This window comes from Bradysia coprophila, unplaced genomic scaffold, assembly GCF_014529535.1.
Source record: "Bradysia coprophila strain Holo2 unplaced genomic scaffold, BU_Bcop_v1 contig_350, whole genome shotgun sequence".
In the NCBI taxonomy this organism is placed as follows: domain Eukaryota; kingdom Metazoa; phylum Arthropoda; class Insecta; order Diptera; family Sciaridae; genus Bradysia; species Bradysia coprophila.
Window position 1 is genome coordinate 2,908,652 of NW_023503608.1, and position 23,447 is coordinate 2,932,098.

Sequence of the window (23,447 nt, forward strand, 5' to 3'; positions counted from 1 at the left end):
TTCCAATCTGAGCTAGAACCAAATAGATTTACACACTCGCAGTATATACGGAATTTGATTCAACAATTTTAAATTGAACGAAATTAAGTCTGTTTTGACATGGATGCGATAACACAAAAAAGATAAATTTAACGCTTTAACGCGTTGTTGCCGTGATTATTGTGTAATAATAATGATGTTAAGTACATAAACATTCAAGTCATTTATTCACACACCATCACCGTAATTCAGTCAATAATAATCAGAAAAAAATAAAACGAGCGCACGCATATTATATGTTGTTGTGCTAACGCAATTTACAAGTGATGTATGTGACGGTACCACCTTTATTAAATTTAGACTTATTCGTTATGCCCAAGAGAGTACTCTGTTCCATTCATAAATTTAAACAAAGCGCCATTGTTCCATTTACTCTCACTTTATTCCGTGTGTGTGGAGCCAATTGTAGTATAACATTTTAATGCACTCGACAGGCCTTATCAACCATAAATTGAAATCCTTTTAAATAATTAATTAATTTCCGAAGCACTGTCATAAAATCGATGTACGGTATTACCATAAATCATTGCCATAAATCGTAAAATCGACCATTAAGTGTTCCATATAGCAGGAGAGAGATTTTAACTGATTTTATATTGCAGAAGCAGTAATATAACGAGAAAAACGGAATTAGTTGTGAAATGCCATAACATATGCGACACAAGCTCACAGTGAAAATACCAAAATGCTTTTTTTTTGGCTGGAACATGCTACAAAACTTACAAAGTTTTTGGTTTATAATACCGGTAGAACATGAAAGAATGTTCAAATCTTGTACTTCATTAGTTTGAAAATACAATTTTCTACATATAAATACGACAGAATTGCGAAAATCATTGTATGAATCTCGGTGCAAAGTACTTTATTAGGCTCACGATGTTTTCTTGTTTTTTGTGTGCAAAACTTGGTACACAAAATATCATTCCCATTTACAATTTTTGTCAATGAACAACCAGAAAATCTTTTGATTAGAAGTGGAAACATTTTTAGACCCGTACGAAGTACTGGGGTCTTATGGGTTTACGCATACGTTTGTAACACGTCGAATTGGACTCCCTGAGTAAGGGGAAACCTATTGTGGTTGTCTAGAGATGCCAAATCCGCGAAAAAAAAATGTCCGTCTGTCCGTCTGTCCGTCTGTCTGCACGATAACTTGAGTAAAACGCATCCGATTTTGAAAATTCTTTTTTTCCCGTTTGGTAATGTCAAAAGACAGGCTAAGTTCGAAGATGAGTGATTTTGGATCGACCCCTCCCGAGCTGTGGCCCAATAAGTGCTTTACGGTTTTTCGAAGATATCTCCGGACATTTAAACGTTAAACTTGTAAGTGATACGTCAAATAAAAGGTATTTACAATACCGATCGACAAAAAAAAAGTTTATGGAAATCGGATGACCGACTCGTGAGTTAGACCCCTTGGTGTGGAACAGGCACAGGGCGGCAAGCAGTTTTTGCTTGTAGGTCGGCCACATTTGAACATATTTCGTCTGTTTTAGCTTTATTAGATAGGTATTGACCGTACCAATCAGGGAAAAAAAAATTTATGAAATTATGTTCTCCGGAGCGTGAGCTAGGTCTCTTGGAGTGAGCTCTTATCTGGCTACTCGGAAGTACAGTGAACGTGGTGTATTTTGACAATATCTCGAGTAAATTTTGACCGAATTTCATGAATTTTTTTTTGTTTGAAAGGTATTAACGAATGTAAAGCGTCGGTACTATTTCCGGTCTCCTAACAAAATGGCTGCCGGCGGCCATATTGGATTTTAGTAAAATAGAAATATCTTGGGAAAAATGATACTTAGAGAGTTTCTGTTAACATGGAAATAATTTGTTATGTGTGTGGGGTTTCAGGGATTCCATATACGGACATCTATATATACCTATATACAGCTATATTGAGCTATATACAGGCATATAGAGCTATATAATAGCATATATTTATCTGTGAAATGTTTATTTATAGTGAAATATAGTTAAATATAGCGGTATATAGCTGTTTAAATAGGAATTTATGAAATTTGTCTTCGTACGGGGCTGTCTATATTGCCTCCGGCAATTTAGTTGTATATGATAACAAGGCAAAGAGTGGATAATGTAAGTGATTTTAAAGGGAGAATAGTTTTTCAGCAGAGAAGAAAATGAAGTAAGAGAAATGAAGAGTTTCACATTAAAGGCTTTTGATACGAATAGGTGTTTCGTACGGGTCGGCGTTAGCTATGTTTTTTTGTAACACTTTGGCAAAATCGACCTTTCATATAAACTTCTGAAATAAGGCGTATTTCCGACTTTTTTTCCTTCTTCCCAATGATAGTTTTTAGTTCTTCTCACCACTCTCATCAATTCGCTCCTAATAAAATCGTAAACGTCTCGGGTCTCAATCGCTAAAACTATAGACTGATATTTAGCCCGAGTTTGCATTGAGTAGAATCTATCAAAGTAAAAAAATCGTCTCTTGTTAGGACCGAACATTGTAAAATATTATGTGTGACAAAAATGTATGTAGAAAACCAACACAATGCAGGGCAATTAATTGTATCAGCGAACTATAAAATCAGTGTACCTTTTTTATGAAAAGTTATTTAGTTTTCTGTTGAAATGCGTGGAAAAAGTAAAAATTGCATAAAAGTACATGTTTTGTTGATGCTCTGTTTAGATGATCGCGGGTATTAGTTTGCAACACACGAACTCTATTTTTATTAAACGGACCTTTCTCGTCAAAAAGTGTACGTGTGGAATGTGTGTAAAACTGTGTGTTCAACTGAAGTAAAACTATAAAGCTTCATAGACCAGACATAAAGCGTCTTAAATCTGCTGGATTCGTTTTTCTATTCATTTAAAATGGCTTTCAACGAAAAGTTCATAAACTTTCTAATAATTACTGCGATTCTGGTTTCATACTCTCCCCTATGTCAGGGAGAAATAGATCATCGAAATGAACGCTCCAAGGGAGGTTTGTTTGGATCGAGTTGGGGATTTACACCGAGCAAAAGATGTAAGATTGTGCTACAGAGTGTTTAACCAATGTTTAAAAAAATATAAAATGGAGCTAGTGTTTTGTGACCTGCATCTATATGGATTAGAACATCTATTCTTCTTCTTCTAATCTGTCGAGTAGTGTTTTATGCAAATAGTTTTTCACGATTCAGGCGAGAAAATAGTCATTTACATGCCTTTTTCCCTAGGGTCGGAATTGGCTTACACACCTCGGGAAAACAAGAAAATTGGTTTAGGTTTCAAAAGCATATAAAATCCATTATATAACTCGTGATAAAAGTGAAAAGTCTCGTTTTCGTGTATTTATTGACCTCGGCTTCACCTCGGATCAACAAAATTCACACGAAAACTCTACTTTTCATCCTTTGTTATGTAAATAACTATACGGTGTTTAAGTAGAGCGAGATGGAAAATCAACTCGGGGTCTGCTGTCATCGATAATACAAAAGAATCTGACAACAGACCCCTAGATGGAACAATAGGTTGTCGTTTCTCCATCTGTCTCACTTAAACACTTTATTTCTTGCCTCATCTAAAACTTCGGAAGCCTTTGTTGTGAAAAGCGTTGTGTTTACATCGGGAAAAAGATGGAAATTGCATTTTATTGGGCGACAACACCCTCGGAATACAATTTCTAACTTTCTTCCTCGGTGAACAAATATCATTAATTTCTTCAATAGTTTATGTATACATGCTTTGCTATAACGTTCTCTAAATGACGAAACGAGTTGCTTATTCTTGTCATCATTATCGATTTAAAAAAAAATAAGCGTCAGGACACTTGAATAGTAACTTTTTCCTATCCGGCTTCAATAAAATAAGCCTTCTAATTTGATATTTAATATGAAGTTCATACTGATTTAAAGCGCGGCCGATGATGTTTCATATTCGTTTTTGTGTTAATCCGTAGGAGCTATGGTTATGGTTAATCATCAATCTTAATTTCAGTTCTGTCGCTATTTACTGTGGTAACATGGGGTCAAGGGCAATGTATGGCTCCATCTGGAGAGTATGGAAGTTGTGTCCCCAACAATGAATGTATTCCTCGGGGAGGTATTCCCGGTGGACCATGTGCTGCCGGTTACGGAATGTGCTGTGTTTGTATGTTCATAATTTCTTACGTAAAAATTTTTAAATTTTAAATTTCACAAAAAATTTTTATAACAAGTTATGCAGTCGTGTGGAGGTATAGCAAGAGAAAATGGAACCTATTTCGTAAATCCGAATCATCCAGACGCATATGAGGGTACTGGAAGTTGTCAACTGACTATAACGAAAACAAATCCAGATATATGCCAGATAAGGTAAATTCTGAAGCGCCGTCGAAGAACTTCACTTTTTTATAATTTTTATATTGAGAGTGGAAGACTAAGTCTATTATAAGAAATTTCTGGATTCATTGCATGCGACGATAAATTACAGATTAATATACAGCCGACGATATATAACGATATAAAAGAAAAGAGAACATGTAATAATATTGCCCTTCGAGAAATTTACGGTTCAATGCAACGAAAACCACTCAATTTCAATTTTTATTGTGTTTCAAACACACTAATCTATGTCACAGCTACACAATGTCCAGTGTTGCACTATATAACATCCTGCTACAGAGCAAACTTTAACTGCATTAAACTTATATATCATTTTTCTTCTTTTTTCTGGGATATATTTCCCACAAAAATAGGTTGGATCTCGATAACTTTGCAATTTCACAGCCTGAGCCAATAAATCATATATGTAATGCTGACCAGTTTCTTGTGTCTGGCGGCAGTCCAGGTACTAATGACCATTAATAAATAAAATATTTTCATTTAAATATTTATTTTACAAAAAAAAAATTCAATAAATTTACTAGCTCCCAGCATATGTGGAACTTCCCATGGCGACCATAGTAAGTGGAACAATTTTTTTTTTTCAATGTCTGTTCGTTATAATTACTGACTCTTTAGTGTGTAGCTAAAACATTTCAAACGAATCAATTTTGAATGGAAAAAACTCTTCAGGTAGACTGCTGAGTAATTAACCACTAGTGAAAAGTGTTCATGTAATTTTTACAAATTTTCGGATGATGGAGTTGCGGGAAACGTTAGTAAAACATTCGTTACGACGACGATGTATAGGAATAAAAGGCCTGGTTCATGCATCGCTTTTTAGCTTCAACGTACTAGATCAGGGAAATTAATTTGCATGAAAATTTTAAAGACTTAACCTGTTACAGACGGCAAGCATATGACTAGTATTATATTATCGGGTCTATTACTTCCATTGATCAAAGTATTTTTAATCGGTTGATTTCAAATCTTTTACTTCAATTTAACATGCATTTCACCATATAAAGGACCATATTACACAGAGCTTGTCATTATATTTGTCTTCGTTATCGATAACAGATGAATAGCCATATGTGACAGGTGAAGAATCATGCGGTTTCATCTAATCTAAATATCATTTTTAGATACATTCCGTCATAAAATTACTGAGCTTATTTTCATGTGACAAAAGTGAAGTTGCTGCACATGAAACAATCTGCAGAGAATGGAGTACTACGAAGAGAATGTATCGTCTCTAGCTCAACAAAAGGCAATCCATATTAGGAAACATACATGCAATTTCTACATTTTGTCGGTGCGTTTTGAAATGGTTCCGGTGTAATGCTGATTGATGAATGATAAACTTGCAAATCGTTTTTTAATTGTTTGTGGATGGTCAAATCATTCATAGTTATGTTTAAAACGAATCTTGGGTCTTGATACATTTTGAAAATTCAGTTTTATTTTTCATGGTTTTCATAGCTCTTGTTAACGTTTCCCTCAGTGTGTATTGAAAGAAAATAATTGATAGTAGCACAGTCACAGTAGGTAAAGTGAGCATAGGTTTTACGATGATGAATGAATTCGCACTATAGAATTTTCAAAATATTTAGCAATGTTTGACCTAGATTTTTTTCTTACAGTGTACATAGATGCCGGACTAGGACAAAGCAATCCAATCACGATAACTGGTACATGACTACTCAAAATATTCGCTATTTATGTTCCATCAGTAAATACTGCTCTTCTATACAGTGATAACCAGTGGTCCTACATTTCCACGTACCTGGAGAATACGCGTCACTCAAATTCCTTGCGGAAGTATTTCGAAAGCCGATCAAGGATGCTTACAATGGCACACTGGCGTTTCCGGAAGAGTAAAAAGTTTCAATTTCGACACGACATCGGGACGTCAATTGTCGAATCAAGACTACAGTATTTGTATGAGAACCGAACGCAATTTTTGTGGTATTCAATACACAGCTTGTCCTGATCAATGTAAATTTCCCGAATTTCGAGTATTTGAACCGGTTATTTTTAATGCAACGTTTCTCTTCCAGCCAATAACCGATCCAGATCGTTCACATTATCCGGTAATTCTAACAGTGTCGTTAATTCAATGGTCGGTAGTGGTACACAGGGAACACCAAATTCATGTACGAACGATTGGTTATTGATTGGATGTGCAAAAGTGACGGATCGTATACCGATACCTAATACCTGTGAGGATAGAATTTGTGGTGGTACATTCAACGCTGAAGTTAGTACGGTTGATCGAACCGTTCAAAGTAAGTTTTTTAAGGGAAACAATTTTCTGTCATTGGAATAACCTGGCTTGTGGACTTCAGGTAGCGTACGCCCGTTTCGACTTTCATTTCACTCCGATCTGATTGAAGCTCCCATCGATTTAGACAACAGAGGCTTTTGCCTAGACTACACTCAACAACCCTGCACTAATGGATGAAAAATGCGCTAAGTAGAAGCATTCAATTACTCTAGGCATAGCTGTGTATTGCTGTATAGTTTTGTAAGAACACACTCGAATATTCCTATAAATAAAAAATCGAAACCACATTCACTGCGTTTGTAATAATTAAATATTGGTGGTCACTTCACTGGAAAGGTGTGGCGTCGTCCTCTCAGCTATTACAGTAAAGGGCAATCAATTTTATGTCTTTTAAGTCAGCTGGTTCACTCATTTGACTATTTTTATACATAGTTGCCACTCTAACCATTGAATGTTTGAATAAAATGTGCGGCTGGTTGTCTCTCCTGTTTAGTTAATGTTTATGATTTCGAATTGTATTACAGTCAGAGACAGTGAAATTTCAGTATGAATTTGCTTCAGCTTTTTTCAGCTGATGCGCACATACAATCAAAACTGTTTATACGTGGTAGTGACAAAACCGTATAATAGAAAACGAATAGAAAGCTCTGATTGTTTTTGTGTATCAGCTGAAAAACATTTGAAGCAATTTCATGCTGAAATTTCACTGCCTCTAACTGTATGTTAAAAGTGTGTACACCTTGCCGTGGAACGCAATGATCTCAACGCTGTCGTCCCTGATGAGTCCCCGAGTGTACTGTTTCCACATACAATTTTCGGGAATTTCATGGAATTGAACTTCTAGTGTGTTTTGAGATCAGCGGGACGAAACGGTCTATAGCTACTCTAGGGAAAGACTGGGCTGGACAAATTCTCTTGTTTCCGTCCGTCATCGATTGCGCGTTTAAGTTTATTATTAATAGCACGGCCGGCAATTTTAAGATTGCTCATTAATTTTGGACTAGTTGTTACCAAAGACCATTGCTAATCGGCAATTTAAAAAACCCTGCATTAGAATAGGCGCGGATATTTGCATTAAATGCAAAATTTTCTTCTTCAATTGTTTAAACCTTCACTTTCCGTATAAACACATCACTGCTGTGGCATAAACCGTAAAGACCAAGTTAGCAGCTACATTTCGTACCCTTCGTCGATAACAAAATGAGCACTCTTCATTCGGTATGTTTCTAGTTGCTGGTGTGTACACCGTCTTATGTACATTATATACGTACAACAAAGCAAAATTTTGCGGTAGAACCGGCGACACTAACACTCACATTCAGTCTGCATTTAGCGCGCGAGTCGTGTGAACGAAGGAACACATTACGCAGACTAATAGGAAACTTTAAAGTTTAGCAATTTTCCTGGCGAAATGACTACTCAATTACCCATCTATTCTGGACAATTAGTATGGGCTTTCAACTCTACATATCCGTATTGGCCCTCGATTGTGTGCGCTTCGGAATCGGGAGACATTGAAAATACGAACAATGGCAGAAAGCCAGCCGTTCATGTGAAATTATGCGCAAATCGAAAAAGTGATTGGATCCAGTTGGATAATGTTTTTGAGTTCACTGGTTATGAGTCCTATGTGACCAGGAAGAGGTGTCTGGAATCTGTAAGTCTATCGAATTGTTTTGCTGCCGGAATCTCTTACCAATCGTTTCGTCATTATTCAGATATTGCCCAAAGATGACTTTCACAAAGCGTTCGACACTGCGAACAATGAGGTTTGGCGTAGGGCTGTTGTTGAAGCAACATTCATTTGGAGTAAGGATGCAAACTGTAGGCTCGGCATTTTCGAGACCCTAAATATACTGTGAGTGTACGAGGTTTCAATTGATCCAGAACAATGTAATGACAATGATGTCACCATTTCCCCTTATGTAATTGCAGTGACGACATTAGCTATGAGTTAACTAAAATTGCGTCCAACATTACATTTGAAGACGCAAATACAGAACCACCGAAAAACACAGGACAAGTCCAACGTCGCCTATCTCGTCGTTTAATTCCAACGTTAAAAGCGTCCAGTAATGGCCGTCGTTCAGAACCACAAAAAACTACCGCAGAGCCCGAACGTCGTGCTAGAACCTCACTTCTACCCAACAAACCACCTACTAAACCGCCGAGTAAATTCGAACTGTTTGAAACCGATCTGCTAACGTATCAAATAGATTTATATCCAAAAGACATATTGTTTCAAGGCGCGCGTGTTGGAAATATTTGCAAGATCTGTTACTCGATAGATGATACGGACGATGGAGATTTAGTCAAATGTTCAGCTTGCGGGGACTATGCCCATAATTCTTGCTTGAACAACAATAATGACGAGAGTTATATACAATTAGCTGAACAGGACGATCCGAAAGAAAGACGAAAATCATCCTCAATCAGAATCATAATTGAAAAGAAGGTTTTGTGCTTTGAATGCCAGACACCGTCCAGATGTTTCGCTTGTAAGGAAGTGACCGATACACAATTGAAGAAATGTGATGTTAAATCCTGCAGTCGTCATTATCACACTGAATGTTTGGATAGTTGGAAGCAAATCGAACTCACCAACTCGAAATTGAAATGTCCGTTACATGTTTGCCACACGTGTTACCCAATCAGGAACGACCGTACGACGACGACAATGAAATTTACATTCTGTGTTAAATGTCCCACTGTATACCATCTGGATTCAAACTGCATTCCGGCCGGTACTATAATTTTAACCGAAAAACAGCACATTTGCATCCGCCATCGGTGTGAAACGCGGCACTTAGTCCCGAACCTGGATTGGTGCGCGCGATGTGGTGAAGAAGGTGAGTAAAGATCATTGTCCCGAGTCAATCATCCTATCAGATCCACATTTTACCTTGGTGTCGTTTGGTTAAATTTGTGTCTTTCTACAGGAAACACATTAATTTGCTGTGGTTCCTGTCCGAAAACGTTTCACATGTCGTGTCTAAACACATCAGAAGTGTCACACCCGTTTTTATGCGAGGACTGTGTCAACGCAAACAATCCGTTGTACGGACAGATGATAATTGCCAAATATGGGATGCATCCTTGGTGGCCAGCTGTAATAGTTCCAGAATTTAAGGTTCCCGCTCATATGCACAAAAAATCGCCGAAGGCTCACGAATTTTGTATCCGTTTCTTTGGTGCCTACTCATTTGGATGGATACGTCGCAGCTCTGTTCATTTTTATTCGAAGGACGAAGCAGACAAATTTTTGATTAATGGCGATCAAAAACAAGCAAAAGCCTTCAAGGAAGCGGAAAATTGGTTCGATAAGACACAGAAGAGGGACAGTATTAGCAGTACTAGTAGTAACAGTAACAACAACACCATAGTCATCAATTTGGAAAGAAATGAAAAACAATCGAGTCCACAACCACCACAATACGCTAAAGTTACTACTGTCCATGCTGTGGCACCAGCAAAACTAATTAAATCTAAGGACGGGCCATGCAAGTGTTCTTGTACCCCAGACGACCTGTGTGGACTAACATCAAATTGTGAGAATCGTGATATGTACATCGAGTGCGACCCTATGTACTGTGGTTCGAATTGCAATAATCAGTGCTTCGAACGGAAAATATTTGCTGCCGTGAAGGTGATTTTCATGGATGAGAAAAAAGGTTTCGGATTAGTTGCTGACGAATTCATCAATGCCGGGCAATTGGTGATAGAATATGTCGGCGAATTGATCACGGAAAATGAGCTCGAACGTCGAAAAAGTCGCAAACAAAATCGGCCCGGAGCGCAACATTACTATTTCATGACCTACACAAAGGGACTGTATATCGATGCGGAGAAAAAAGGCAACGAATCTCGCTTTGTAAACCACTCTTGCGTACCGAATTGTGAAACGCAAAAATGGACCGTGAACAAAGTTGATCGCATTGGGTACTTTGCACTGAAGGACATTGAGAAGGTAAGCATTAGGTATTTGATTCGATTACAGTTACACTGGACGTCAGTGAAATTAAGGAATGAATTTGCTTCAGCTGTTTTTCAGCTGGCCCACTCATGCAAACGAAATTGTTGATAATTGTTATACGGATGAAATAGTTCCACGCGCGCGCGGAAAGTTTTAATTGTGTGAAAGGACCGGCTAAAAAACAGCTGAAGCCAATTCATTGCCTAACTTTCACTGACATCCACTGTATATAATTTGGTGGCGCATTGCTTTTAACGGCGTAGTAAAGGTGTAGTTCAGTGTACATTTCTTTGACTGTTACATAATGATGATAGTTGACCTTTAAATTTTATATTTCAGGGTACGGAAATTACAACGAACTACGGTTTTGGCCGTGGAGAATTTCATCAATGTTTTTGTGGTGAAAATAAATGCAAGGGAGTTATTGGCGATGGCAATTTGACAAAATGATTGTCGTGACGTATTTTTTAACTTAGAAATTATTTTATCTTTTATTTAGTAAATTTTTTGTAAATTGTAGAAACGTAAACTGACAAATTAAATTATTTACACAAAAAATCTTCCGTTAATTTTGGCTGGAAAACAAAAAACGCTAAGTGAAAACCGTGAAAACCTTAAAACCTCGAAATGTTAATAGTGTCGAGTGATGTGAGCACCAAATAGAATCTTAAAAATGGAACTGGCCCACAGTAGCCTCAACCTTCTACATTATATCACACTAAGCTCTTCTAAGAGGTTAACGGCAGGCGTCCCACTAAATTTTGCCTTGTCCGAAATTCGGACATTTCGGACAATTCATAAAAATTTCGGACATTTTCTGCAAAAATTTCGGACATTTTTTTTCTAATTTTCACTAAAGTTACGCATTAGAAAAAGTCTGTAAGTCATTTAAGTCCATTCCACCAACAAATTCTAAGGCTTTATATGAGATGAGAGAGATGAGATTTTTTTAAAAAGTATACTTTGACATGACCTGTAGCTGTACAGATCATAAACCTGAATAGAGGGCTTGAAACCTTCACGAAAAGATAGTGTTAAAGATGTAGGTTAACTAATGCATGTCGCGGAAGAATAATATCTGACATGTTTCTGAGATAAGGGTTTGTAATAGATCCCATATAAATTTCGTCAAACAAACGAAAATCTAGATTTGGTATTTTAGTATAAAAATTCAGAAAACAGAAATCCAGATCTTCATTTGTCAAACGAAATTCTTGTAAATTCAATTACAAACCACAACTCCCGAATCAGAAACATGTCGTATTTCAACCTTGCGAGACTGTATGTTTAAATAAAACCAGGTTTAATACGGGTCAGGCTTCTTTCCATTCCTCAAATTTTGGACGAATGCTGAGAAATACATTTTCCTCGCATAGAATAATTTCCTCAAATATGTGGTTTTTAGTCAATACACTTCCTTCGTCGACCTACATCATTTGCATGTATTTCATCGAAGGATGGAAGAAATAATGATCACAAGCAAGGTTAAAATTTCGATGCGCCACAGGCGAATCTTGTAATTAGTTTCCATTAAACCTGTTGGAATTTTTGTCTACTTTTCCTACTATTACTTCAAAAATTCGATCATATTCTCCCTTCTATTCGAAATTTTTTAATGTCGACTATACTGAAAAAATACTTAAAAAAGATATCGGAGTCAGCCAAGATGTGACGCAGGAAACTCTTAACGTGGCTGTCTTTTAGAGCTACAGCTATTTTCTAACATATTCATTCGCTGTGCTCACTCGTTATATTATTATCTTAATATTGATTTATTGATTTTCACTCGAAGGAAGAATTGTAACATTATGCCCGAGTACCATGATCAGAAAAACAGGATTTTTTTTTTGAGGAAATGCTTTTTTGAATGAAAACCAGGTCTAGAAAATTAGCTGAATTAGCTGAGTTAGTTATCGTGTTCCATAGGAACAGAAACAATGAGCATATCGGTTTTTCGAGAACTACTCCCAGACCATTGAGCTGATAACGCCCATTTAAAAACTTGACCTGAGGAATTCAGTTCTCCTTCGAACAAAACGTTTTTGAAAATCGATTTAGATTTACTCAAGTTAAAAAAATATTACACATTTAACGTTTCATATTTAACGTCATATTTCCACATAATTTTCAATTATAGTGATCGCGGTATCTATACACATTTTCCGGTATTTTCTGCCATAAAGACCCATATGACTTACAGTCAAGTGAATAAAAATTTAGGGACAAAGTATTGATAGACTGAAAGTTCAATCAAAAATTCTGTGAAGCGCGCCGCAGGCAATTTTTTTGAAAATGAGACTTTAATAAGTTTATATATTTAATTCTGGTCAGGTCTTGAAGAATATTTCGGACATTTCGGACAATTTCAGACAAATGTGTAAAATTTCGGACATTTCGGACAAGTGGGACGCCTGGGTTAACGGGCATGTGGGATTTAGATTATTTTCGTATGTAAGGCCAAACATTTAACACTTATGAGAAATTGAAGACAGTACTGTCATGCACCTCAACAAAACCTTTTTTACCCTGTCTGTGTTAACCTTCAATTAACAGCTTGCATGTATCGTGTTGCGATATCGTCACTGACTTTACTACGTCTAACCAATGTTATGCATAACATAAGATATAAGCTCGATCTCATTTTTGTATTCTGCGTCGATAACAGATGAGCAGCCGTTTTTAAAAGGTTAAGCTGCGAACATTGTTATTGATGGCTCGGTCAACGCACTGTCAGTGCTTTGGCTCGGTACAAAACTTCGAAATCGTCAAAATATACATTCTAGATATCCATTGAGTTAAACAGTCACAAGATTATCACGGGTGATTATTAGGGTGAGAGCTAAAGCTCACGCGATGTCGTAAATTCGTAAAGTACAATACATCATTCTGACAACTTCGTAAATTTTATTTTACGAACTTGACACAAGGTACGCTCAGGTATTCTATTCAACACTCACCTCTCTATTGTGCTGTGATGTGTTTACGCAAGATCCAACTTCAGACAATAGTCAAAACTGTGTCGTTAGCTAAGTCCTAATCTATTTTTATTGCTCTAGAGAGATATAACTATTTTCCATTGCCATGTTTTGATAAATTTATTTCAACTCAATATTCGGATGTATCTGGTAGTCTTCTGTCGATGTGGACGTCTCTACCATGAGATTAATAAAAATCACAATTCTGTTATATGAATTAAGAAGAAAGGTCCGGCAACATACCACCGTTATCATTATTCTTCTGCCCTCCAGCAAAATGTCTTTGCAGAGCTGATGAGGGAAGCTCTATTCCCAAGCAGAGAAGTAGAGCAGCTCCATAAGACAATACGAACACCGAAAACACCTGAACGGCTATCGTCATATCACTCGCATATGTTGGTTGTCTTATATTACCGATGCACAGTCGAATAATTGCCGGATGGATTAAGTAAGCACAAAATGTTAATCGGCCGAGAAATCGGAATATTGGATGAGACATTGTGTCCTTGATAATCCCTGAAATTCAAACAAATTAACAATAGGAATGGTTGAAATCGCTTCAATGCAATACATCCTAATCCGAACGCCACTCCCGTTATGAACGATGCTAGTAGAAAACCCCACAGGTTACGTATTACGGCTGCATAAAGTGCAATCCAAATTGCCGGCTTTACGAAATTATTTTCATAAAATATGAACGCAGACAGTAGTAGCAATATAGCAAATGGTATCATGGAATACCATAAAATCACAAGAGTTGTTTTCCGGCTAAATTTTTTATAGTCGTCTTTGAACTTGTTGTATACCATTCCTCCTATCATTCCACAAACAAAGCTACCAAAATTCATGTAAGATGGTACGTACACATTGCGGTACATGTCGTCATAGTAGTGAGAATATCGATCAGCTCTAAATGCAATATGGATTTGTTATGGATAACGTAGTAATCGCGTAAAGTCACTACCTACTCTGGACGTATCATAAACGCTCCATCATATCGGTTCACATACGTTATTACGCCAGGTATGACGGCTGATATCAGAATGGCTGCACTTAGAACAAATTTTTTGCATCGAGGATATCTGTAAGTTTGCAAGGGATTATACGGTAAGGCTGCCAGGTATGTGTCAAAGTTTGTAAGAAAAAATCATTCTACAGTGGAAATTCAGAAAATCTATGACACTTTAAGCTTGATGGTAAAAACCACGGAAGAGTAAAAACACGACTAGTCGAAGCATCCTAGTATGTTGTACTACCAACACTGAACTATTGTTCAGATTGATGTGTGATAAGGCTCGGAATCGGTCGGTGTTTGACCTAACCTGAACCTGAAAATGGAAAACATGATCTAACCGGAATTCGATCTGACCTGACCTGATATATTCCAAACTTAATTTGTCATGATCTGACCTGTTTCAGATTTAACCTGAATTGCGAAACAGGGTCAGGTCTAAATAAGAAGAAAGTTTTAAGTTGTACAGGTCAGGTTGCAGGTTGACATGACCTGCTCCGAGCCTCAAGTAAAAGCTTGTGTTGTCTAGGGCCTCATAATGGATAAGTCTTACTCAGTAGCACAACATAAAAAACTTCAAGAGGAAACTACGCTAACGTCCCACTGTCCGATTATGTACTTGCTTGGGGACTAAAAGCGATTTCCGCGATCAACTACTTTTCAACTTACTTCCAAAATAGTAGCTGCATTACGACACCGACCACAAACATTTGAAAATCAGCAGCCAAATACCAACCATGCTGAAGACACTAATAGAGTAAAGTTCCTGTATGCTAAAATTTGATCACAATTTACAGATTTTCGTCATTCATACCGGTTCGGATAACGTGAAAATATTGTTGATGTACAGTAAGTTTGCCCACCAATTATTCCGGCAATAAGTTCTTTCCGTTTCCGTTATGTGTGGCCACAACGGACCGTTTTGTAGCCACACCAACCATGTACTATGAAATAAGATGATGAAGAGGTACACCGGTGTCAATCTGGTAAAATGTAGCTAGTTGTTAGGGTAGTGTATTTGGTCCTCAGTCATTTTTTACCTCACCTTAAGTATCTGTACAAAATTGATGTCCAAAAATACTTAAAACTAAACGACGACGTTTCTTGCAATTTAACAAATTGAATGGACAACAAATAGCCACTGATCACGAAAAAGGTCTGAATGATGGTCGTACCATTGACTAAAAACATCGTCACGACGCGATAAAAATTCTTTTCCATGTATTCGGGATTGTACAGTGGCATAACATTCATAAATAGTACACAGTGTCCGATCACTACACCAAACATTGTTAGAAATCGAAGAGCTTGTACGGGCCGAAGATCGTCTGATGTTTGGCTATGGACTTTTGCCGTGAGCCGATACCAATTTCGTGGAATGGAAAATGAGACTACTACTGATGCATCTGTGTAAGACAATCGGCGGTTAGTGGTTTAATTTGTTCGTAATGTGAACATTCCCTTTTACATGGCCCATGCACTGGATTTTTGTAATGTTCCGAATTTCGATTGCATCCGAAATTCTGCAATTTCAGTCTAAAATCGAAGTAAGTCGATGTTGCGACGATCAGTATTAAAGCGAAAAATACAATTGCTAGGACGATGTCAAGAGCATCTAGAAAAAATTTAACGGAAATTTAAAAGTGATATCGCCAAATCTTCAGGTGATTTTTTTAACTTTGGGAACAAGCGGTCTCCGACTTTAATTTTTCCCAAGACTTCTGTCGGCTTGCAGCACAAAAGTACTGGGTTCATTTATATGTGGAACGATAGTGGGTGACGCCAGCTACAACACCCCATACTCAGTTCCGTGGAACATCGAAGCTGCAGAGAAGGCGGACTCTCCGAACATTCACTATATTTTTAGTCATAACTCTCGTGGATCTACCAGCACCAAACGGTGAATATACTCTACCTGTAGGTCTTGAGTTATTGTCGAAAAGCTGTTTTCGGTAACATCTGACATGTCTTCACCTTTGAACGCTTTTCACAGAAAACAATTTTATTTTAGAAAAAGTGAAAGATGCGCGTTTCCTAGAATTGAAAGACGAATCCAACGAGCTATCACTCATAAAAATCGGAGACCGCTTGTTCCCCAATCACCTGAAGATTTGGCGATAACACTCTTAAGCTGAGAGTCGTTATTTTTAAATTTAAAACCGAAACTAAAGCTAAGTTAGAGGAAAAATCACATTTCCTAAAATCGCAGCACTTTTCCTACCTGGCAATCGATAATCCGCATTGGTCAGACAATATTCGACTTCAGAGTCTGCGAAAAGAAAAGAATTATGAAACGGATGGACTTCGAATACTATGCATTTCTATTACAAGCCATTAGACCGTATTGCTTCTTCAATTTGTAGTTAACGCAAATGTTAATCTCTTTGTCATATTTTACCTTCGAGGACAAAGCGTTCTGTATCGAATTAGGATCGTACGTAATCTAGATGCAAAAGTATATAACGCTCATAATTGCAATGATTGTCGCAACAAAATTGCATTATTTTTTGTTCCACCGAGAATTGAAATACGACTCTTTTCAGCACTCATTTTAGCGTTGTAAAGTGACTTATTTCAGCACCCATTTAATGTGATATTACAACACTCAAAGCAGTGTTGATATGGAATTTGTATGAGTTGTTACAGCATTCGTTTGAGAAAATGTAAAGCAATGTGATCGATCAAATTTGAAGAGTGATTGTTTACAATGAAAATTATGATTTTTCGTGCTCTTGTCTATTTCAATTCTCGGTTGGCACAAAGCATGATGTGTTACACGTATTGTAATGAGATTTTTTCAGCACACGACCCAATTTTCCTTACTCGCTCCGCTCGTGGGTCTTGTGCTGAAAAAATCAACATTACAATACTTGTAACACAACATACTATTACCTCACTGTTATTATCAAAACGTTCGACATAATATTCTCTCTGTGTACTTCTAGCGAAGCTCTTCACCTTCGGTATGCACCAATTCATACAAATACCTCGATTTAAACGATCATGACGAAAATGTCTCTTTACATTCGATGAGAATGACTGGTCTCAAATAATTTTTTAATTAATATTTCCATTGCCTCTCCAATTATATTAGTCGCTGTATTGATGCTGCATGATATATTATTTACCTGCATGTACAGCCACAATTCCGATTTTTCGTTTGGTTTGATCTGCGTACGGGTGTAGCAGTAAATGTTTTTATGATTGGGGAATTCTTCCATGCACAGGTCGTAATCTTCCAATTCGAAGATTGGTGGCATTTTGTAATATTCGGTCACTGAAATATGAATGGAGATTTTAACTGATGACTGATGAACTGGATCATAGTGGATCATGAACTGGATGAAAGACTTTTCAAAAGAAACAAGAGTTTCACATGCTATAACAGGCAGTAATATCAATTCCCGTAATAAGTGTCGATAGGTATGCTCAATGTACACTATCTTTGAGTATTATACTATCCCTTCGGAGGTGCGGGAAAACTGGAAAAGTAGAAAAATATCCAGTTTTGCTTGGTTTCTCGCGAATAGTTGTTGTTGTTTAAACAAACCCGATTTTCTTAAAAATTAAATATTTTGTTTCGTCTATTCAATACCTTTCATTTGACGTATAGCACACGATGTTTGAGCGAAAACATCCAGAGATATTATTGAAAAACTAGCGAAAAACAGGCAAAACAAGACAAAATACTGTTCCGGGAACTTGACTCCAAACTTCTGTTGCTGTTAAGCATAAAGTTCTACAGTAGAAAAGTTGTCGCAACTCAATGGGAAGTGCTCCAAAATAGCAACAGAAGTTTGGAGTGAAGTTCCCGGAACAGTATTTTGTCTTGTTTCGCTTTGCCTGTTTTTCACTATTTTGTCAAGCATATTTTCGCTCAAAAACCGTGTAGTGTGAAAGGTATTGATGAGACGTATCTGAACATCTAACATTTGAGGAAAATATGATTGGTCAATCAGTAGCTATTGGCGAGAAAGCACTAGTTCAATTTTCACTAGTTTTTCCAGCATATCTCTGAATGTTTCACGCGCATCACTCATTGCACTCATTGCTATTAATCGAAATTTACATTATTTGGTTGAATTATGTTCAACAATTACTTTACCGCCAAATCAATTCGTATAACTCAAATTTTGGCAAGCACTATGCCTCTGACAGCACCGAAAAGTGACTTCTTTCTTACGCATGCTGTGCTAAAACGTTTAGTTGGTTAGTGTTAAACGTGGTTGGCGTACATTTTATAGAGTTTCTGGTAATCAGAACGAAATTACAAATTTTTCTTGTCGGAGAAATCATTTAATTACAAAATGGATCCCATCCGCATTAGTGCAATGGGAGTAGGGGTACGTTACATACAATTAAATCAATTAAAAATTGTTTGTTCGTCAGAACCATACCTTAACCATATGAAACGTTCCTAAAACTATTTGAATCGTTGAAAGCGACTTCATTTCAATATGTCCCATATTTTCTAGCCAATCAACGATCGATTGTGCCGTTTCTGTCAATTTACGAAATCATGTGGAAGACATGTGACGTTTGGACGGGATAAAAATGTAGCCGCAATCAAAAAACTCTTAGAATGGCTGCAAGAAGCGAATTTCATTACCGCCGAGATCGTACGAAATATCAAATGCAACAAGCAATCAAAGATGCTACGCACCAAAGGCAACAAATTGTTCACTTCTGATACCGATCTGTCCAAGGCACTGGACCTCTACAATCAGAGTATTTGCTGGGCAGAAGATACTGGCGAAGAATTAGCCATTGGGTTTGCTAATCGATCAGCTGTGTATTTTGAATGGGAAAAGTATGACGCGTGTCTCGAAAACATTGACCTTGCTGTGAAAGCTGGCTGCCCCGAAAGACTGATGGATAAATTGAATCAACGCAAAGCAAACTGCGTTACGAACATGAATGCCATAAAAGTTGGTATAAATGCCAACGATCCAATGTCGAAAATTCACAGCATTGACAAATTGTGTCTCAAAATGAAGGATTTCAATCGGCTTAAGTCGAAACATTTTTGTTTTGACATCGACGAAACACACTGCGAGCCTCAGTTGAGCCTACCGGCGAATCCGAAAATTCCATTCATCGCTAATTGTCTGGAAATGAAAACCAGCCCACAAAAGGGGCGTTACATAGTTACTACAAAGGAATTGAAACCCGGCCAAATCATTTCGATTGAGGACCCATTCCTTGCTTCGTTGGAGAAGGAGCATCGATATCGGAAGTGCGCCAACTGTTTTGCTGAGAATTTTATGAATTTGATTCCGTGCAAGGCGTGCACCTGCACGATGTTTTGTTCGCAAAAATGTTTGACCGAATCGGAAACGGGTTTCCATCAATACGAATGTTCAATTGCTGATTACATTTGGAATAATTTCCACGAAATTGGCTTGACCTTTCGGTTGGCAGTAAAGGCGTTCACCATGTTTGACACGGTTCAAGAGTTGGTTGACTTTCGTGAGCACAGTAAGACCGCTAACGCGACTGTGTTTTCATTTGATCATACAATTGGTTTGGATGATCGAGACCGTTACAGTCAAATCGAAAATCTGTGCACCAACGAAGAGAATCGGATCGAAGACGATTTGTTTACGCGTGGTTGCAAAATCGCTCTCCTGTACCACCACCTCATCGAAAAAACGAAATTCGGTGAAATGCTCAGAACGGACGCAGAACGAGACGTATTGATATCACTTCTGTTCCATCATTCACAAACAACATCCATCAATTCCATCAATTGCTACGAATATGATGATGTGAACTTGGAAGCAATGGCAGACTTTAAATCGTCCGATGTTTTTGCCCGGGGCATGTATCCGTTTTCCAGTTTGTATAATCATTCCTGCGCGCCGAATATGGCAACAGTTGCTGTTGGAACGAAGATCGTGTCGTACGTTACGCGAGACATCAACAAAAATTCTGAAGTTTTGCTGTGCCTGAAGCGGTAATTGAACATAAATTTTCACGTTTTAACGCTCTACGGGGAACAAGCTATCGAGTCGAATGTCACGTTAAATCGGTCTAGATTTTCATCGGCTCAGCGTTATTTCTCATTCGACCGTTGTTCCTTATAGAGTGTTCTTCAAGCTCAAATCAACTCAGTATTCTCCTTTTCAGAACGAACCACTTTCAGCGCAAGAAGGACGAGAGGCAGCATATCCTAAAGCTTGTCTACGGATTCACTTGCAAATGTGAAGCTTGCCAAAAGAATTATCCTTCGATTTACGAAGAACATCTTGCGTTCGGTTTCCTAAACGCCGAAATCAAAGCCGTCGTGGATGCGATAACTTTCAATTTGAACGAAGATGTCGAAATGATTAATCGATTCAGCGCACTGTTGAGCACGTTAAACAAACATTATCCGACTGGTGCACTGTATGATATTGCTGGGAAAATGCATCGAGCTTTGGTGTTGAAACATGGCAATCTGGCTTCGCAGCTTCAGATAACGATGAGTGAGTACACTTTACTGTTGTTATTAGAAGAGTTTTATTCTATCGCCAAATTTTTATCCTTCTTTTTGTGTAGAGAAAAATCAGGCGAAGTACAGTGCTGCTTTGCAAAAGTGAGCCCCGTGGGCCCTGTTGACACGGCTATGGCATTTTTATTTTAAGGTTTTCCATTTTTATTTTAAGTTTTTCCATTTTTGTTTTTAACTTGAATTCGTTTGACTTAAGTTTGTTCAATTTTTATCTCACTATTTATGAATGGATAGTTACCGTGCAATAAGTTTCGGTTTTTCAGGCTAGTAAAAATCAAAGCCCTCAAAGAATCGACTTTTGAAAATGTTTCATTTTACACACAGCACAATTCAGTCAGATTTTTGAACAAAATTGATTTAAGTAACTTTGAAGCAACACAGGGTAGTTGGCGTGTTGATCAATATCAATATCGTAGTTATACTATTCTGAAGTTACTGTTGGAAAGCAATTCGTTCCCTTTTTCACATTGTATCTGCTGCAATTTTTGTTTGAATTTCGATCCAATTCAGAATAAATTTATCGCTCGAATACAATTTTAAGAAATTCATCGATTCGCGGGTGGAACCGTTAATTAAGAAATGTTTCAGAAATCTCGTGAGAATAACTTGCAGGGCTCAAACGGAACTACTTTTGACAAACGAATGATTTTGAAAGTATGAGGTCATCGGAAACCCTGAACTGACCTCAACCGAGATAGGGTTTTAAGAGTGTCAGTTTTTGAATTATTTCTTGTATTGAGTCATACTTCCCTGACGCTTGTTACCATGATAACTCGAGTAGTTCTTAGCCGATTTTTCGTTTTTTTTAAATCGACGAAGCATGAAATTCTTGAGGTTGAGTTCGTAGATGGTCAATATTGGAGCTGGACCATGGAGATGGGAGTAGTTATACATAGAGGGTCCCTGATGTTATCTAGTTAACTTGAGTCGACGAAGGATTAAGTACTTTGAATATCGACTGTGAACAATTTCTTCATTGTGTTATATAGAGAAAAATAGAGATTTCCACCTTCCAGCACTAACCAGGATGTGAGTTCTGGAATCGAATTCGCTTAAAAGCTTTTCTCTATCTTGTGTCAGAGACACTTGATAGTTAATACATTTGTCAATAAACTTTACTCATGAAAACTTCTCCCGGACTCGAAGGATACATATTCACACAGTAAATAATGAGTTAGATGACTACTGTCACATTATACCGTTTTCTTTGTTAAATGAACAACATAAGATGCCTGATTCTATGATAGCACTATTTTTTGGAATCTTACTGTTAACATCACCGTTCAGTGCAGGCCACGAGCAAACCAGCATTGTTACTAATATTGCAAACCGTTCCATTTTAAATTTACACTAAATAGCCCACCGATCAACAACAAAGTACAAAGCGATTGTCATAAGATTTAATTTAAAATTGTTTAAAATTTCTGCGATTAAAGTTAAAACATTTCGATTTCAGATCGAACTGTTTCATTCAACGATTAATTGTCGACTAATGTTAAAACACATTTCGATTGAAATCGAACTTTTTCATTCAATTCGAGAAATTGTCGACTAATTTTCCTCAATTTTTTTTTATTGACTTTGTCGCTAGCAATGGAAATTGTAGCTGAAAAAATCAAATGAATTTCTAATTCTATCAAACGAGCAGATGACCGAGTAGATCACAACAAATCACTTAATAAACACATTTCATCTGTATGAGGTTGATGTAATGCATACACTGCTGACTGCTATTAAATGGGATGATCTGTGGTTTCACAAACGAAAATTCATGTTTCATGCTTTAGCTTTTCTATCATTGAAAAAAATTCACGTGCACCATTTATCGAATGCATTTCCACTATGTATGTGATACTTGTGCATCGTGTGCTGTATATAATCGATATATTTTACAATTATGCTTACCTGTTTATCATCATTCTGTACTTCATGTACCTGCACACTGTATGGAAATGGGAAATTCGCATTGGAAAGTTAACTTTCTTAGTTCGGCTTTACTAATGACACACGCGAATGAAGGAAAAGTATTATTTTAGATCAGAGTTAGTGCCGAGTCAAGATATTCGAATTTTTCACACCAATTACCAAAATACTTTCCATGATTAGGTGGGACCGATGCCCTTTGCAGTGACAAATTTAAATTTTATATCACCTTTTCCACTGATGACCATTCAGTTCCTCCTATTACTTATCGCTGCGGCAAGAGAAATTCTAAAAGAAAATTAGAAATTCGCGTATGTAGTCTAGCGATGATCTTGGGATACTCGGGAAACTCTGTTCGGGCATGGGAATAATATATTTAAATTGGGACTACCAGTAAATCGAGCCTTTACCAAATGAACCCACCTGAAAATGTAAAAC

The 23,447-nt window shown here is 37.3% G+C and overlaps 4 protein-coding genes across 4 annotated transcripts; 3 read left to right on the plus strand and 1 right to left on the minus strand.

The window, feature by feature from the left end:
* The first annotated feature begins 2,497 nt into the window (after positions 1-2,497).
* LOC119080207 lies at positions 2,498-6,940 on the plus strand. Its single transcript, XM_037188446.1, has 9 exons — positions 2,498-3,031; positions 3,982-4,134; positions 4,202-4,337; positions 4,721-4,812; positions 4,892-4,927; positions 5,990-6,037; positions 6,102-6,344; positions 6,407-6,634; positions 6,695-6,940. The coding sequence occupies exons 1-9, from the start codon at positions 2,878-2,880 to the stop codon at positions 6,808-6,810; spliced, it is 1,206 nt and encodes a 401-aa protein (XP_037044341.1). The 5' UTR covers positions 2,498-2,877; the 3' UTR covers positions 6,811-6,940.
* Positions 6,941-7,805: 865 nt separating this feature from the next.
* LOC119080209 (probable histone-lysine N-methyltransferase Mes-4) lies at positions 7,806-11,164 on the plus strand. The gene is made up of 5 exons (XM_037188447.1): positions 7,806-8,290; positions 8,352-8,491; positions 8,569-9,482; positions 9,573-10,600; positions 10,946-11,164. Exons 1-5 carry the CDS (start codon positions 8,045-8,047, stop codon positions 11,054-11,056), a joined length of 2,439 nt encoding a protein of 812 aa, XP_037044342.1. The 5' UTR covers positions 7,806-8,044; the 3' UTR covers positions 11,057-11,164.
* Positions 11,165-13,632: 2,468 nt separating this feature from the next.
* On the minus strand, positions 13,633-22,651 carry LOC119080210 (nose resistant to fluoxetine protein 6-like). Its single transcript, XM_037188448.1, has 13 exons — positions 22,355-22,651; positions 17,722-17,870; positions 17,486-17,632; positions 16,922-17,036; positions 16,815-16,862; positions 16,062-16,208; positions 15,639-15,999; positions 15,408-15,576; positions 15,263-15,342; positions 14,550-14,663; positions 14,153-14,490; positions 13,825-14,097; positions 13,633-13,757 (listed from the first exon to the last, which is right to left on the minus strand). The coding sequence occupies exons 1-13, from the start codon at positions 22,422-22,424 to the stop codon at positions 13,702-13,704; spliced, it is 2,067 nt and encodes a 688-aa protein (XP_037044343.1). The 5' UTR covers positions 22,425-22,651; the 3' UTR covers positions 13,633-13,701.
* On the plus strand, positions 18,738-21,354 carry LOC119080211 (SET and MYND domain-containing protein 4-like). Its single transcript, XM_037188449.1, has 4 exons — positions 18,738-18,936; positions 19,069-20,549; positions 20,723-21,060; positions 21,134-21,354. Exons 1-4 carry the CDS (start codon positions 18,901-18,903, stop codon positions 21,172-21,174), a joined length of 1,896 nt encoding a protein of 631 aa, XP_037044344.1. The 5' UTR covers positions 18,738-18,900; the 3' UTR covers positions 21,175-21,354.
* Positions 22,652-23,447: the final 796 nt, after the last annotated feature.